General features: G+C 33.4%; 1 protein-coding gene across 9 annotated transcripts in view; it reads left to right on the top strand.

The window, feature by feature from the left end:
- The window catches only part of USP34 (ubiquitin specific peptidase 34), a 231362-nt gene that overhangs the window by 130836 nt on the left and 81468 nt on the right, over positions 1-19058 (top strand). For 8 of the 9 annotated variants that reach the window (XM_079941552.1, XM_079941557.1, XM_079941558.1 and 5 more), the window contains 10 exons: positions 235-334; positions 469-628; positions 3463-3589; positions 3686-3833; positions 11581-11681; positions 11891-12100; positions 15303-15428; positions 16633-16755; positions 16884-16967; positions 17547-17633. In XM_079941552.1, the coding sequence (XP_079797678.1) occupies positions 235-334; positions 469-628; positions 3463-3589; positions 3686-3833; positions 11581-11681; positions 11891-12100; positions 15303-15428; positions 16633-16755; positions 16884-16967; positions 17547-17633 (1266 nt within the window). The remainder of the gene's footprint in view (positions 1-234; positions 335-468; positions 629-3462; positions 3590-3685; positions 3834-11580; positions 11682-11890; positions 12101-15302; positions 15429-16632; positions 16756-16883; positions 16968-17546; positions 17634-19058) is intronic. The other variant, XM_079941554.1, reaches the window with a different exon arrangement.

Here is a 19058-nt window from a genome sequence, read left to right on the forward strand (position 1 = left end):
TTATAACTAAGTATTTTTACAAGTACAGGTATGTTTCAGTGACTGAAGAGATTTCCAAGACTTTTATCATTATTATTAAATATTAGTTAATAACACTAAGTTATTTTTAAATATTTTATAGGATATTAAAACTCTTTGATATTGAATGCCTTTTAAATTTGTAACTGCTCTTCTAATAATTTACATTGTTTGACAAATAATAACATTTATAGATGTCATATTTTTCTTTCTTAGCTTTGTGGTATGGACCAATTTTGGGGCATTGCTTTAAGAGCACAGTCTGGGGATGTCAGTCGAGCAGCTATCCAGTATATTAACTCCTATTATATTAATGGTGAGTGATTTGAAATATTGTCTGATAGGTAATTTTTTATGCAAGTATTTTTTGTTTAGCTATAACTTGTTTTCTTTAATATAGCTAAACAAGAATATAGGATTGATATACATATCTAAACATCTGATTTTCAGGTAAAACGGGTTTGGAGAAGGAGCAAGAATTTATTAGTAAGTGTATGGAGAGTCTTATGATAGCTTCTAGCAGTCTTGAACAGGAATCACACTCAAGTCTCACTATTATAGAAAGAGGACTCCTTATGCTGAAGACACATCTGGAAGCATTTAGGAGAAGGTAATTTTTTAATACCACATTATTAGAATGAATTTTAGGCTTTTTTTTTATGCTGATATGTCCAAAATATTCTTAAAATTAAAGTAAAGGTTTTCTTGGGGGCAGGTAGAAAGCATAACTTACCAGAAGTGAAGGGTTAGTAATGGAAGTAATTTTTATTCATGATATGTACCATTTTGCTGTGGAATAGGCAATATAGGTTCCTGGTAAATACTGCAGAGCTTTAAAAATCATAAGACTGAGAAGATATGCATGAATAAGAATCTCTAGACAGAATTCCATCTCTGAGAAAGTATTACTATGATTGAAATGGCAGAACACCACTACCAAAAAAAGTTTCACTAAAACCCTCACCAAGAACATCAAATAATCTCTCATAGTTGAATCAAGTTGAGTCATTTGTTTCATTTGCTGTTTTTTTTTCTTCCTGGACTAGGAGACAGTATTTTAATTTTGAATTTCCATTTACCATGGAAACATGATCAAAAAATTCTGTGTTAATGAATATCTGTATAATTAATTTAGACATACCCTGTGTAATACAGAAATAAAGCAAATTAACATTTATGAATATATCGACTGAATTGAAAGGTGAGTAGATAGTTTTAATTAAGAAATTCTGTTTGTTAAAAATCATGAGTAAATGTAAAAGTACAAAGAACGGTTGAAAAAAATTGTTAAGATTAATAACTTCTTTCAACTTCAGAGCTCAGTTTGATAATGAAAAACTTATACAATTTGTAAATATTGACCTTTTGTTTAAAATATCAGGGAATACTGAATAAAGATTTTCTACACATTCCTTATAAATAACATGGCTCCATGCTTTAAAACATTTAGGTATCGCAAAATTCTTTATTTTGATTATGATTATAATTTGTGGAAATTCTACTTAATTCCTTGTGTTTTTAAAGAATGTGTAAGGGAACGCTAGAGTTTTTTGCACAGAAACTTCACACTGCCTCATAATTTTGACCACTTTAAAAACTAAAAATAAAAAAGCAAATGTGATGTTTTATTCAAATTAATAAAAAATTAATACATACTCATAAAATTCAGATATTACACTAAGATAATACTAAAGAAAATCAAAGTCTCTATCTTTTCCTATCAGAGATACTTACTCGTAATGATACGATAGGTATTCTTCTAAAATTTTCTCTGTGCTGCAGGGCCTACAAACAAACGAAAAAGGTCTTTTTGATTCAAGCCCCTAGTCCTCATACAGTGTTACCAATGGTTTTAAAATAAGCGCTTATTTTAAAAGTCTTTAAAAACAAATTGTTTCCTAAGATTCAATGGTGCGTTTTATAAGTTTAATGAATTTCAGTTCAAAAATTCCTTCTCAGATGTACAAACTTTTTTCTAACTCAAAAAAATTGATTATAGTATCCTTGATAGAAGTCTTTGTATTTGTTTATGTTTTACTCTAAAAGTTAATGTTGGTGTTAAATAATTTATATAAATACTATTTTGTGGATGGCAAGTAAAGAAACTAGGAAAGAATTGAATATTCAAAAGCTAAGAGCTAGTTTTAAAAATTATCTAGGAATTTTCATGCAAATCCTTGTGTAGTATCATTGTACAGTTCAGGTGCTTAATGTGCTTAGTGCTACTCCTAATTTAAAATCGCCTTAACATTTATAAAATGAAAATATAAAGTAATTATTGTGTTTATGTATTCCTTACATTAAAAAAGTAAATAAAAAATGTCTTTTTAAAGGGGTTGCTACTCCTAATTTGAAATTGCCTAACATTTATAAAATGAAAATATAAAGTAATTGTTGTGTTTATGTATTCCTTATATTAAAAGAGTAAATAAAAATGTCTTTTTAAAAGAGTATTCTTTAAAAGAAAAAAAAAAGGGGTATTCTTTTTAAAAAGAGTTAAGGTTATAGTCTTAAACAGTGGTCTCAACCAGAAGCGATTTTGCCAGAAGCGATTTTGTTTCCCAGGGTACATTAGATAATGCCTAAAGACATTTTTGATTATCACAGCTTAAGGGAGAAGGCGGTGCTGTTGGCATATAGTAGGTAGAGGACACTGCCAAACATCCTGCATTGCACCAGATAGACCCCTCATAACAAGAAGTTATCAGGCCCAAAAAGATTACTGTTTTGCTCATAGAAGCTGGACATTGGATCACTTCTAGGAAATCAAGTACATTTATTCCCTTACTTGCCTTCCTTCTATTCTAGAATTGCTGATTAGTTTTAGACATTGATAATTTTTTCTTAACTAAATTCAGGTACCCTGGATCCTGTCTTCAACAACTGAAAATAAGTTAGAAAATTAATATTTAGTGAGTGTCATGCTAGATGCCTGTTTCCTTTGAAATATTAATCTTTATAACTCATTTTATGGTTTTAGCAGTCATGGAATCGGCTCTCAGTTTTTAGGCTGGTTAACATATATTTACTACAATACAGTTCTGTCTTTGAAAAATATTTCTTAATACCTTTTTTCCTCTTTTGAAAATAGGAACGACAGCTCGCCATTTACTTACCGGATTAGTTTGTTTCTTTAAATTCCTCCTGCCTCTGCTACTCCCCTGCGTCCCCCCACCCTCCTTTAAAAAAAAAGTGTTCCTAATGGGTCTTTTTTTTTTTTCCCAGTAATTTTTCTTAGAAACTAATTTTTAAGGAGCTCTTAGCTATATTTACACATTTAACTTTGATTCAATATGATGAATCCAAACTTAATGTTGTAGAGTAAATTGGGACGTACTGCACCCTTTTGTGGGTGCTTTCATTTTGTAAAATAGTAAAAACTTCTGTAACATTAAAATGGTTTATAATGATATCCTTCCTATGTGTGGTTTTTGTGTGTTTTAGGTTTGCATATCATCTCAGACAGTGGCAAATTGAAGGCACGGGTATTAGTAGTCATTTGAAAGCACTGAGTGACAAACAGTCCCTGCCGCTAAGGGTTGTATGCCAGCCAGCTGGACTCCCTGACAAGGTAGTTACATAGTTTTAGTTTCGAAATTGATAACATTTCCCAGTTCAAATATATGTTCTTTTTGTATTTTTAAATTGGTTGCATCTCATATTTCAGATGACTATTGAAATGTATCCTAGTGACCAGGTAGCAGATCTTAGGGCTGAAGTAACTCATTGGTATGAAAATTTACAGAAAGAACAAATAAATCAACAAGCTCAGCTTCAGGAGTTTGGTCAAAGCAGCCGAAAGGGAGAATTTCCTGGTAAGTCCATCAGTTCATATTTTCTAGGTTCTATTATATATTGACTTCACACCTTTACTTCTTTGAAGACTACCGAGCATGTTCATGACTCTCCCCGCACCCCTTCCCCCCACCCCCGCCATGCCCTCCCCTACCCTTGGTATGGTGCCATTGATTCTTAGACAGGAGTTAAGTTTTTTTTTTTTAAGATGTTATTTGCAAACACTTGTCCTCATTTTTCTCAAAAAAATTCTACTTTTGGAGGTTATTTGATAAGCAGTTTGAGAACTAATAAGTTTAAGTGTCCTTACACTACCTAGTACCCAATTTTACCCAATAAATTTTTTTTTCTATTTTGATATATTTTGTTGTTGTTTTGAAGCATATGAAAACAATACATCATTAAGTTCCATCTATGCATCTCCCCTTACCTCCAAAAAAGTATCATATTAAGAAATTTTTCATATGGGCCTGATAGGTATATTTGATTCTTCCCTTACTGTTAAACCACTGGTGCATCTTTAGTGTCTTTCCATAGCACATAAAATAGTAGCTAAACAGAGGAACAACCAAGAAAGCTGTTGATTACAGTTTAAAGGTCTGACATTGTAACAGGCTAACTATATATATAGGGAAAAAAGTCTTAAAGTTTTAAAAGCTTCTTTTTAGGACTTTTAACCTGCTTGTGTGCAGAGTGATAATTCTTTGACATCTTTTAGTAAGGAGGCAACAATATTGCTACACCATGCTTAAGATGAAAGTATATGTATGTGTCCTCTAAAGTATATCAGGTCCTTTTAATTAATTTATTTATTTATTTTTGGTTATGTTGGGTTTTCACTGCTGTGCTCGGGCTTTTCTCTAGTTGTGGCAAGCGGGAGCTTCTCGTCGTTGTGGGGCGCTGGCTTCTCATTGCAGTGGCTTCTCTTCTTGCAGAGCACGGGCTCTAGGTGTGCAGGCTTCAGTAGTTGTGGCTCGCGAGCTCTAGAGCACAGGCTCAGTAGTTGTGGCGCACAGGCTTAGTTGCTCCACGACATGTGGGATCTTCCCAGACCAGGGCACGAACCCGTGTCCCCTGCATTAGCAGGACTCTCAAGCACTGCGCCACCAGGGAAGCCCTAATAAGTATTCTTGGTTAGAGGAATAGAGGTTGAGAAGTCTCCTTCCTACCCCTATCTCTGAATCTCCCATTTCCCTTTCCTGAGGCAAATGTTCTTAGGTATTTTTCAAGAGATAATAAGATTATAATGTAAGAATATTTGTATATATACAGTTGACTCTTGAATAATGTGGGGGTTAGGGACACCAACCCTCCACACAGTCAGAAGTTCATGTATAACTTGTAGTTGGCCCTTCATACCCATAGTTCTTTCATATCCATAGTTGTGCATCTGTAGACTCAGCCAACTGAGAATCATGTAGTACTGTAGTATTTACTACTGAAAAAATCTGCTTATAAATGGGTCTGCGCAGTTCAGACTGTTGTTGTTCAGGGGTCAGCTATATACTTAAAACACAAATGGTAGCATTCCATTTATACTCTTGACCCCTTGTTTGTTGTGCTTAATATCTTAGAGAACATTCCATATTAGTACATATAGAAAGTTACCACATTCTTTTTAAGATCTGCATTGTCTGTAATGTGGTGGGTACCATGATTTATTTTACCTGTTCTCTATTAATGGACATTTGTTTCCTTTCTTTTGATATTATAGTATTATAGATAGTATCCTTAATACATACATTATCTAATGCATGTTGGCTAAATACCTAGGTATGGAATTTTGAGATCAAAAAGTATGTTTTTGTTAACATTGAAATATACATAAAGAGAATATGAAATGAGTAATAATAAAATGAAGACCACCAATGTACCTACCACCCAGATTAAGGAGTAGAACATTATTAGAAGCTAGTTGTGTGTCCCTCCCTGATATCATCCTTTCCACTTCCCCTTAACACTATCTTGATTTGTTACTCTTTTTTTGGTGTTCTTTATAGTTTTACCTCCAGTGTATATATTCCTAAACAATGTATTTAGTTCTGTGAAACAGATAAGTGTGCACAAACTTGATGGATTAAGGAAAAGAGAGTATGGCCTTGTTAGGTCGCAGAAGAACACAAGCTAAAGAGGATGTACTTTCACCCTCTCTAAAGATTTGTGTAAAGCCTCATCTGAGGTTATCAGTGAGAAAATTCTCAAGTTTAGGTCTTGGCACAGTGAAGACATATTTTAGTGCTGTAATGTTGACAAGATGCTGAAATACCAACAGAAATACAGTCACAGAGTCTCTTCTTTTTCTAATCTCTTCATGACTTACTTTAGCTCTTAGGAATAGATCAAAATAGAATTTCTTCTGTGAGGTAATATGAATGTCTTCTGCTGATTTAAGCAGTAGGACATGAAAGTGAGAGTAAAAATTTCACTGTCATATTCTGGTAGTGAACATGACTGGTAAAGACAGTCTGGGTTCAGATAAGAATCTGGACCAGGTTCACTTGCCATTCTTTCCTTAGATAGAGAAGATATTATGAAGGCAGCAGAGATTTTGGTCATGTGGCCCTCAGTAATACATTTTTCTAGTCACACTGATCCTGTTCTCTATCCTTCACATCTGATGCATAGCAGTTGGATCTCCTTTATCATCCTCATAATTCTTTTTGTCTCTCTCCTATGTTGACTGTTCTCTTTCCAGTATTCCATACCTTCTTTATTGGTTCACTTTTTTATTTGGCTGGAATACAATGCAATTGTCCAGTAGCTTCTTGAGAGAATGATGATATGGGGTAAAGTCTGTGATTCTTTGAATGATCAAAAATACATTTCCCATACTTTAAATGGTGATTTGGCTGGGTATAGAATTCTAGATTGGAAACAATTTTGTTTCAGAATTTTAGAGATATTACTACATTGTGTTTTGTGGTTCTGTTATTGCTGTTTAGAATTATGAAGCCATTCTGATACTTTTTTACACATCCAATTTTTTTTTCCTCTTCTAGAGCTTAATGAATCTTCTTGTTCCTAATATTCTGAAATTTTACAATACTAGGCCTGAGTATGGATCTGTTTTCAACAATTGTAATGGGTACTTTAATATTTAGAGGTCCATTTTAGTTTGGCAAGTTGTATCTTTAAGTTCGGGGAAATTTTCTTGAATTAGTCTTCCTGTGTTCTGTTTTATCATTTATCTCTAAATTCTTTATCTACGTGTTTCATCTCTTGGACTATTCCTAATTTACTTATCTTTTCTTTCCTATGGTTCATTTCTTTGAGTGTTAACTTCCTGAGAGATGTTCTCAACTTTATTTTACAATTCTTTTGAGTTTTTCATTTTTGCTGTCATGCTTTTAATATCAGACATCTGTTTTGTGTCCTCAGAGTACTCCTATTATCTTAGTTGAGATATCTTTTTGAGAATATTGGGGTTTTTTCTTTCCTTAATTGTTGAATCTTTAAGAATCCAGACTGATGGTGCCTGCATTTCAATTAGAATGTTTAGCTAATTACCTCATTATTTTCTGTTAATCTCATCTCGTCTTTAACCTTATATTTACCACTCTGGCATTCTTTATTCCTACGTATAGATTGAAAATTTTCCATTTGCTTTCTTTTTTCTTCCTCTTTCTAATGAATTTCCCTTAAAAATGTTTATGTTGCAGATCTGGTGATGAATTTTCTCAAGCTTTTTTTGTTTGAATAAAAAGTTTGTTTTGCCTTCAATTTTGAAAGAAATTTTCACTGGATATAGAATTCTAGGTAAAGAAATTTTTTTTCTTTCAGGACTTTATAAAAAAATTTCCCATTATCATTTGGCTTGCAAAGTTTCTGACCAAAAGTCTGTGGTTTTTCTTATCTTTCATCCTTTGTATACAATGTGTCTTTTTAACTGTGCTTTGTTTTAAAGATTTTTCTTTAACATTGATTTTCAGCAGTTTGATTATTAATGTGCCTTGTTGTGTTTTTGTGTTATGCAGCTTGGGTTTAGTTCAGCTTCTGGGTCTGTTGTGTATTTATAACATTTATCAAATTCAAAAAAGATTAGCAATTATATATTTTTTCAAATATTTTTTTCTTTTTCCTTACCCTTCACCATAATTTCTGGGCTTCTAATTAAATGTATCTTAGTCTGTTTGTTAGTGCCTCATAGATCACTGAGGTTCTGTTCTTTTCCTTTATTCCTTTTCTTTTTTTCTTCTTCTTTTTCTTTTCCTTCTCTTTCTACCGCTTCGATCCCTCTTCTCTTTCCCTCCTTTGTCAGGTGTTGATCTTGTTCCTGTGCCAAATCAGTATAAGTCAGATTATGGATTATAAATTTGTGTCTGGCTTAGGATTTATCTTTTTGAGGTCTTGATAGTAACTGTAAGTGCATTTGATTTCCAGCTTGCAAACTTGTTTGCTATTATCTGTTCTCTTTTTTTCCCTGTCAGATGTTTGTAAAATTTTTAAAATTTACTTTATTGCAGCTTCAGAGGATAAAAATTAGATATGTGTTGTTTAATATATCATCATAACCTAAGAATTTCTAAGATTTCTTTTTCCTTTTCTTGTTTTGAAACATTCATTGCATTAATATATTAAATTTTGGGGGACTTCCTTGGTGGCACAGTGGTTAAGAATCTGCCTGCTAGTGCAGGGGACACAGGTTCGAGCCCTGGTCTGGGGAGATCCCACATGCCGCGGATGCTAAGCCTGTGTGCCACAACTACTGAGCCTGCTCTGTTGAACCCAGGAGCCACAACTACTGAGCCCACGTGCCACAGCTACTGAAGGCCGTGCACCCTAGAGCCCGTGCTCCGCAGCAAGAGAAGCCACTGCAGTGAGAAGCCCATGCACCGCAACGAAGAATAGCCCCTTCCCACCACAATTAGAGAAAGCCTGCACACAGCAGCGAAGATCCAATGCAGCCAAAAAATAAATTAATTTTTAAAAAAAAGATACTAAAGTTTTTAAAGATAGCAACTTTTTCGAGAACCGTTAAGGAATAAGCAATTCTTAAGTTAAAAAAGATCTTCAAAAGTAGTAGAACATAGAAAGCTGCTCAGTTAACTGTAAAAACCAATTCAGCCGTTATAATTGAAAGTTGATACGTTATGTACACAACATGTAGGCCTAATTCACATATCAAATAGAGTCCAAAATCCTAGATAAACTGCTAGCCATCTTAGTTCTATTTTGTAACAAAGTCGTGCATGCTTAGGGTCTCTAACAAACTGGGAAGCAAATCAACTCCATATTATCTTAGCAATACATCACTACTAAGGATGTTTTATCTCACTATTGTAAAAAGATGAACAGTCATAGATTTATTAGATTATCTCAGTAACATAGAAAAGAAATTTTATTAATAAAAATCTACCGAAGTATTAAAAGTTTAATATAGAGTTTCTGTTCATCTAGTAGCCCATGTTTTTCTTAAGCACTAATTTTAAATGATTTGGATAAAACATTACTATCAGAAGAGGGAACTCAGTGATAATTTGAGGGTAATATAATGATGAATAGGAAACTAAAGAAATCAAGTGTTTTGTAGCAATTTAAAAAACATAAGATACTTGTTTGTTTGTTTTGCTGCACGTGGCTTGTGGGATCTTAGTTCCTGACCAGGGATTGAACCCAGGGCAGTGGCAGTGAAAGTGGTGGAACCTAACCACTGGACCACCAGGGAAGTCCCTAGTTAGGGTACTCTTAGTGTGACGTGTTTGTGGAATATATGAGAATAAAACATTTTTGAGATATGTAAATGAACACTTGAATAAGTGATTATACCTAGCATCTCTATATAAAATATTGTAGAGATGCCATGTTAAATTCTTAATATATTTTACCTAAATCTGAATGAATTTTTACTTTAAATTGGATGAAACTACTCTGAATAATAAACTGTGTGAATAAACTAAACAGTATCAGAAGTTCTGAGAGGAAAACCTGAAAGGATAATAGATGAATTTCAATACTAGCTATTATACATTTAAAAACTACAATATTATCTCATAAAGAGTGTTAATTAAATCACGATAGATAGCAAAGAAATAGTCTTATGAGATGTTCGGTTTAGGGGCAGAAAGAAAAACCCTGCTTCTCTCATGTTCAGGATGAACTTAAAGTATTCTTTATACACACATGCGCGTGCATACACACAATAAACTCTAGGACAATTCAGAAGATAGAGGATTGAAAATTTATCAAACTTTTGGGAGGGCCAAGGTTTCTAGGCTTAGAAATAACAAGAAGGGAAAAAAACATAGGTTTAGCTACACAACAATTAGCAATTTTGCTACACAACAATTATATATTTTTTTAATATATAATTTTATTTATTTATGCATGCTGCCGCGGGTCTTAGTTGTGGCATGCAGACTCTTAGTTGTGGCATGCAGACTCTTAGTTGTGGCATGCATGCGGGTTGTAGTTCCCCAGCCAGGGATCAAACCGGGCCCCCTGCATTGGGAGCATGGAGTCTTGCCCACTGGACCACCAGGGAAGTCCCATACACAACAGTTATATTTAAGGAAAAATACTGAAATGAATCTTACTGGAGGAACTCATTTTCCTTTCCTGTGTTTGAAATATTTTCAGGTAGAATTTTCTTACTTGAGTGGAGGGAAAAGGTAATTTTAAAACGTTATGTGTTGTTGTGGAAAGCAGTAATCGTGCTTCACTCATTCCTGAAAATAGTTGGTTAGTGCCTATCCAATGGAATTTTCCTACATTAAGTTAATAAAATTTAACAATATTTGAGTTTAATTATTCATCAGATATTTCATCATTTTGCTTAACTTTCTTCCTCTGTCCAGCATTTTCTTTAAAAAAATTTTTTTTTCATGGATTAAACAATAATTAATTTGAATGCCTGCTGTTCTAATGCTGGGAATACATGTGTGCCTTTGTGGAACTGGGTTGGGTTTTTTTTAGTGGGGGAGACAGATACTTAAATATAATATCAGATGCTAATAAGTGCTTTACAGAAAGATAAAGCAGAGTAAGGGATTAATAGTGAGATGAGGCTTTTTAGATTGAGTAGTTAGGAGGAAGGCCTTTTAGCTCACATTTGATGAAAGACTTGAACTGTGGGAATGATCCATATGCATTCCTGGGGAGGAGCATCTTAGACCTTGAGATGGGAACATGCTTGATGCTTTCAAGAAAGAACATACCAAAATATGCTAAAGCATATTTTGGTAGGGACGATGGTGGGAAATGAAGTTGAAGCAAAGAGGACTTATGAATTCTAGAAATGAATTGCCTCAGTCTATTGAGTTCGTTGAGCTTACTGTAATCTAGAATGTTGTAGCTCGTCTTTTTTCTTTTCTTGTCAGAACTTTTTTTCTGCCATATAATCTATTTTGTGTTGATAGGTAGTAACAGGGAAGAGAAAACTCGATCATTATAAATACATGCTGGTTACTTGTGAACTAAGGCATTAATGAATCTGTTTCTCCTGCATGTATTGCTAAGGGGAAAAGCTGTAGGTTCCCAGAAAGCTCTGTAGTGTTCTTTACTTGTAAAAATTTTCATATTATTAAGCAAGCAGGAATTGATCTTATTAGAGTGGTGCTAAAGGAGGATTTTCTTATAATTTTTACTGCCTAAGGCTAACATCAGACAACAGAAAATAATATAAGAAGTATGCTTGGCTCTGTTTCTTCTGCACTCAAGAATTCTATTTAAGCTTAATGTCCAGTGGAATTAATTACTATAACTGTGTATTCATGTTGGCAAGTAAGTTAACTCTTATAAAAAAGTTCACTTATGTTTTCTGTTTTTAAGGAGGCCTTATGGGACCAGTCAGGATGATTTCATCTGGACATGAATTAACAACAGATTATGATGAGAAAGCACTTCATGAGCTTGGTTTTAAGGACATGCAGGTACGCGTAAATGTGGTTTGAGTTTTAATCATCTGTTGACTTATAGTCAATAGTTGTTTAGTTGAAGATACAGTTCAAAAACAGTTCTTACTGCTTTTGTTAAAATTGTAAGGGAAGTTATTTCCTACCTCACAGATTTATTAAACCAAAAACTTGATATGTCTAATTATGTGTTGATTTTTTCCCCCCTGTTGCTCCTGTTTTTATAGATGGTATTTGTATCTTTGGGTGCACCAAGGAGAGAACGGAAAGGGGAAGGTGTTCAGCTGCCAGCATCTTGCCTACCACCCCCTCAGAAGGACAACATTCCGATGCTTTTGCTTTTACAAGAACCTCATTTAACTACTCTTTTTGATTTATTAGAGATGCTTGCATCATTTAAACCACCCTCAGGAAAAATGGCAGTTGAAGATAGTGAGGTGACTATATCATTTCATTTTCACAAAATCTTTTGTCTTTCTGTTGAGTGGAAAATAATTTTCTCAGTAATCTCTTAAAAGCAATAAAACCAAGGAATCAGTTTATTAATTCATTAACTATTTAAGTACCTAATATATCCCAGGCATGCTGTTCACAAGGATCAAAATAGACACAGTTTCAGCCTTCATTGAATCCAGTGGGGAAGACAGGTAATTGACATGCCTAACAGATAGTTTCAAGTAAACTAACAGATAAATAGTTTCCGGTAGAGATAGTTGCTACGACTTGCCATTATTAAGGACTGGTGATAGACAGACTGTTTATATTTTATTTGGTCAAGGAAGGTTTCTCTGAGGGAGACCATATAAATCTGAGCTTGCAGGGTGAAAAGGAGCCTACTAAATGAAGTGGATGAGGAATGATCTGGATAAAGTAAACTGATTCCTGAAGCCCTTGATATAAGAAGGAGTTAGGCAGGTCTGGGAATTGTTCGGGAGCTGGTAAGTAGAGTGTGGAAGGTAGTGAGAGAGTAAAATGAGGGGAATGAAATGAAAAGATAAACAGAGTCAAACTGGCCATGGCAGGCTATTTCCAGTTCACTCAAAGTAAAGTGGACAGCATTGAAGTATTTTAAGCAGAGAGAGAGACATATGTTTTGATTTTTGACTTAAAGGTAATAGATTTGTTTGGCAAGAATAGAAAAAACAGTAAGGAACCTAATGTAGTAGTCCAAGGAAGAATTGACTTTAAATAACATCTTTTTAGTGATGACTCATAAACTTAGTTCTGCAGACCAAACCTCTTCTCTGAGTTCCAAACTCATATATCCAGTTGTTTACTTGATGCTTCCACTTGATGTCCCGTAGGCATCCATTCTTCTTCATTCAACTGGAATCCACCCAGTTGCTCATGCCAGAAACCTGGATGCCATCTCTGTTTTTCTTCTTCCTGAACCCGAGTCTATCCCTACTTCTAATCCAGTCTACCACAAGTAATGTTGTTTTGACCTGTTGTCCACTTAATTTATTTCCACTGCCGCCATTCTGTTTCAGGGCACCATCTTTCTTGGAAGAATCATTATTTTGAGACTGAGTGGCAAATAAAATAGTGGTGCTTTTATGACTTTCCTTATGTTAGGCTAACTGTTCTTTCTTTCCCAACAATGTTAAGTGGCTTCTTTCTATGTTTCCAGAATGTGTTTGGTCATGAATGACCAAATTGAGTCATCTGTTCCCCATAACCTGGTTTCTTTTGTGGTGGCATATTCTTAAATTCCTAAGAAATCCCCTTTTTGTTCAAGCAGAATAATCAATAATAGATGTCCATAAACCTTCATTTCCTCACCTGTTAAATTTTATGCCATAAATACTTAATAACCTTTTACTTCATGTCAGCAGTGTATTGCCAGTTTAAAAGAAAGATAATTATAAGAATTTCCCAGTTTTCCAGGAGGGTGCTAGTGTTCTACACAGTGTGTTATGGGAACATAAGCAGTAAACAAAAATTTGGGGAAGATTTCTGTAAAAGAGGAGTTATTTAAATTGGGTCCAACTGCTGATAAAAGAAGGAAGAGAAGCATTACAGAGTCACAGAAAAGTGAATGGCATGATTGAAAAATTGGGAGTGTGAGTATGATGTAATTCAAATATAAGGACAGAAAGGGAGATTGTAAGCTATACCACAAAGGACCTTAAGAGGCTTTTATTCTTAGTAAAATAGATGGCTGTTATCATGGAATATTTTAAAACAACAAAATGAGATCTTTTTTGGACTTTCAGAAACAAAGTTTTGGTGTTAGTGTGGAGGATTATATTAGAGAAAACAAAGACCAGAGGTACAAGAGCCAGTTAGTAGGTCATTGTAATTGTCCATTTGAGGCCTAAACCAGAGAGAAAGCATTCATTTTGGGGCAGTTATATTATTGAACTTGGTGACAAGTATGCCATTGGTGGCGTGGGGTTTCTTTGTTGAATAAGACCGGTTCAGTCTTGAAGAGGATTACCAGAAGAATAAAGGATCTCCACTGTGTATGACCCATATTGTAGGGCCTTTCAGTCATAATGTAGAACATAGTCTTATACACCTGGAAGATTTTTTTTTCTTCAAATAATTTTTTGCACAGAGTTCAGTCCCTTCCTCCTTTCCTCCCTCTCTCCCCACCTTCTCTTTTTTAAACTGGATGTTTACAAAGGAATGAATTTTATTTCACTGAAGAACTCTCAGTGCCTTGTCCCCAAATAAACTAGAAGTGTTACTTGGGTTGCTTCTCTTTCTTCATCAGGGCTGTGAAAAGCAAAGTTTACTTTGAAACTCCTGTCTCTAAAATTCTCTTGCCTTCAAAGTATATTAGCTTTATACCATTGTACAAAAAGAACGAAATTACTTTTTGTAGATGTGTAAGAAGATTCCTTTGGCATCCCTTATACTGTATAATACCTCAGAATCATTATGACAACAGCTAGTAGTAGAATAATACTATACAAATTCATACTTTGGAACATTCCAAAACTTTTGCTGCTTTAGCTTTTGCTGCTTGTTTACCTCTTGGGGTTGTGCTTTAATTAAAAAAAAAAAAAAAAAAAAGAAAGAAACTTGCCTATTTCTTACATACCTTCTGTAATATTCTTCAGCTTACTGTTATCTCAGTACCTTAGAGAGTTCAAATTTAACAAACGATAATGGAAAAAAGTAGGTTCTTTAAAATTGTTTGCTTTTCTCTTAATCTCTGCTTGTCTGAGACTGGAATATAAGGAAGGCATGGATTAGCGAAATAAGAGAAACAGGTGTACTCTTTTCCCAAATGTAAGGTCAGGGATTTAATTTTCCAGGTCTTTGTCATTCTTAGAATAGTGACCTGCAGGGAAGAAATAGATGATAGTCTTATTGAAATTTACTTGTTGGCTTTATAAAACAGACATTTTCACTTTTGTTTGAAAAGTTTTTCTGAGGAAAGTGGCCAGACTTGCAGATCACTTTTTCCCAGAAAAGTGTTCAGTAACAAGTTGAAAAACCACTACTTTGACATAACTTAATTTATTGAATAAATTTATTTACTGTGTAACAAATGCTTTATTCTCACTTTTAAAGTAAGATTTAAAAATATCAAATATGATAATTAGTGATTTTATGCAGATCAAACTTAAGTTTAGATGTTTCAAAAAACTGATCTGTCTTGATAAGCAGTTCCTCTTATTTGTATAGAGCTTAAGATGTGAAGAACTTCATCTTCATGCAGAAAACCTCTCTAGGCGTGTATGGGAGCTACTGATGCTTCTTCCTACATGTCCTAACATGTTGATGGCATTCCAGAATATCTCAGATGAACAGGTAAGTCCACAAAATATTTTTACTTCCCTGGAGGATGGTACCAGTTTACATTCCTACTGGTAGTGTATGAGAGTGCTTGTTGACTGGTAACCTCAGTAAAATTTTGCCCATTTAATAGGTAAAAAGTGCCAGTTCATTTTAATGTTCATATATTTAATTATTAGTGAGATTGAATAATATGGGCTAAATACAAGGCAAGGATTTTCTCTAAAATTATCTTTAGAAAACAGTGAATTTGCCTTTATATTAGTGTTTTTTCATATTACTTAATGTTCTGAATATTGCTTTGTTTTTGACAACAAAAAGTAACGTTTAGAGAAAATACCCTGTGATTTAATGACATTGCTTCAGGGCTTGTTTTGGCTGCTTATACAAGTCAACTGGTAGAAATAGAGAAAAAAGGAGTCAAAGAAATTTAATATATATTAATATTCCCAGAGGCATGACCTCACATGTATTAAGTGTTATATATCTTTGTAAAGATGTCTGTTAAAATTAAAGATTATTTTTAAAAGCTATATATTAAGGAGTTACTTAGTGGGGATACCAACAGAACACCTATAGGACTAATGGAAAAACAATGTCCTAATGTTATGCTAATGTTATCTATGATTTGGGACGTTGTTATGTGATTTCTCAGGGTCTTGTATTTCAAATGACTTGGAAGTGAAGAAGATGGGCTTAGAAAATGGTGGTTGATGACTCATTGTAGCTCTAATAATAATATCGTTGTCAAAGGATGCACATTAAGTGTGAATAACACTTTATAAATTGCGAGTAGAAAAGAACAATATTTTAAAGTTTATGTATTTGTATATGACTTTTTAAATGAGTAGGTGTCACATAAATATTAAATACACACTGTACTGCTTCTGTATCCTTAAAAGTTCACACATTCAATTATGCTGCAATGTGTTTTTCATTGGGAAGATGGCAAATTACCTCAACTGTTGTGGAGGTTAACATACAGTTTTTTCCTATGCTGCTGTTGTGTATTAATTTTAACAAAATTTAATGAATAATTGGTGTTTTAAGCATATGATTAGTACCAATTATATAATTGGTCTTCACTTGTTTGAACATATTTCAATATATATGTAATATTTGAGTTTTTATATAGTGTCATTTTCTTTAGTTTTTTTTGGGGGGGGGGGTCTCTTGGTAAGTTGGTTGGAGAAACCTGTGTTTCTTTTTTTAATTTAAGTGTAATGATGGACTTAATTGGAAAGAACTGCTCAAAATTAAGAGTGCTCACAAGCTATTATATGCCCTGGAAATTATTGAAGCACTGGGAAAACCTAACAGAAGAATAAGAAGAGAGTCAACGGTAATTGCTTTTCCATTATTATCATTAAACATTTGTTTTCTCTTTGGAGCAAAATTCCAGAGTACGTTATCTTTTAATTCTCCTGCCACCCTTCCTTATTTATTTATTTATTTCTGCCATTCCCACAGGGAAGTTATAGTGATCTTTATCCAGATTCAGATGATTCAAGTGAGGATCAAGTGGAAAATAGTAAAAATTCCTGGAGTTGCAAGGTTTGATCATATATGTTTTGCAGTGTATTGGTAAAAATAATTCATCTCTAATTTTCCAGAAGTTACCATAATTATTGTTTTAAACTAACTTACCATTTAAATAAAGCATAGTTTAAAAATTATGTATTACTCTAATCACAGTAATAAATAAACTGAGATTATTTAATGCTTTGGTGCTCCTATTTTTAGCACTTATTATTTTTTCTCCTTCATTGGAATACTGTGTTAGGACATCCCAGTGCCTGGGATTAAATGGTTAATGGAATACAAAGATATGTATATAGATTTTTATAAGAATCTTTAAAAAAAATTCTTGAAAATTAGTTGTTTGCTGTTACTTTATTGTATAGACGTTATATTGGTTATATTGGTTATATAGACGTTATATTGTATAGACGTTATATTGTATAGATGTTATATTGGTTATTTATCAAAGAATAATTTCTTATATGAAAGATACATAATATTTTACTTACACACACAGACATACACACACACCCAGTTACTGAATCAAAAAGCAGATCTTTACTACATCATGTAGCTCTTTCCTCTTACCATTACTCTCACAATTGCTTACAGTTTGTTGCTGCTGGAGGGCTTCAACAGTTATTAGAAATTTTTAATTCTGGAATTCTAGAGCCAAAAGAGCAGGAATCCTGGACTGTGGTAAGTGAAAATTCACATTTTCAACAAGTTACAGTAGTTACCCAGTGAGTCACTTCCATGAACCATTGGCAAGTGTAACGTTTGCTGCAAACTTTATTTTAGTAAAGGAAAGTGTGGAGTACAGTAGAAATAAATTTAAGAAAAAATAAGGAATCTGATAAACTAATTATGCAATAAGAGTTCTCCATGTCAACTCAGTTAAAAAAATTTAAGTGATAATATTAATGACTCTGAACTATAGGTAATTCATGAACATTTTTCCATTAGTTTGGTAAACTATATATTAATATTTACATAGTCTTAAAATTTGGATGCTTTTTAAGGAAAACTTGGTTTTATGTCTTCATTTTTTTGAAAACATCCTTTTTCTTCGTTTCATTTTGTTTTGACCATTTCTTCCTTTAAGCAACACTACTGAAAAATGTATTTCCAGACCATTTGTGACTAGTCGGCAATGAAAAAGGTACAGGACTTGAGAGTAAATAAGCCTTTAGAAATTTTTATAGCAAGTGGACATTGCCGCAGTGTTTTTTTTAATAGTATTTTACAAAATTTTTGATCCTTAACAAAATGGAAGTTTTAGAAGATGGTACTTTATCACTGTTAACTTGACAAAGCACTGTCCTATAATGTTAGGAAAATAAAATTATGGAATATTTAAAAATTCATAATGCTGGACCAAACTGTGTAATCCAGTTTTGTATTAAATGGAAAGGATGCTCATTTCCTGACCTCCAGCAAAGCAGAATAGCATTATCAAACATTGCATTCAAATTTTAATTTCTTAGTACTTGCTTTTTAGAATTATTTTAGAACCTAGGAGTCAGATATTCTTGATTTACTGTCAAATGCTGGTATATCCAAGATATTAATGAAAGAAAATACATTTAAGCATATTACTATCTACCAAGATTTTGTTAATCTTATCATTGCTTTCAATACTTTTTGCCATTTTTATTTTATATATTTTGCTACAGATATTTTCCTTTTTAGAATAGATACCTCTACTACAGTAATTGTTTTCTGTCTCTTAGAACTGAAATGTCTGTTGTGTTTTATTGTATTGTCTTTGTTGTCTCAGTGATCTCTCAGAATTATAAGGTGCCTTTTAGTTCTTTGGCAAAGTGGGAGAATTTTAAATCTTTAATGAGTAGTTGTGTGTCGTTTATAGGACTTTTGTTTATAAACTGCTCTAAGTTTAGCTTTGAATAAAGTTTACAGGTAATCATATGCTAAAGATTTTCTCTCTTTGTTTCCTTTAAAATTGTGGACACTTTTATGAAGTATTAAGAAAAATTTACTGCTACATGGGACACATTGTAGCCTGGCAACACAGATGGCTTTCAAGTCAACTGAGATCCCATATTTATAATGTATCTCTCAATATATTATAGGGTACTGTGGATACTCTTACATGATGAACAA

This window comes from Stenella coeruleoalba (assembly GCF_951394435.1).
Source record: "Stenella coeruleoalba genome assembly, chromosome: 13".
Lineage (NCBI taxonomy): Eukaryota > Metazoa > Chordata > Mammalia > Artiodactyla > Delphinidae > Stenella > Stenella coeruleoalba.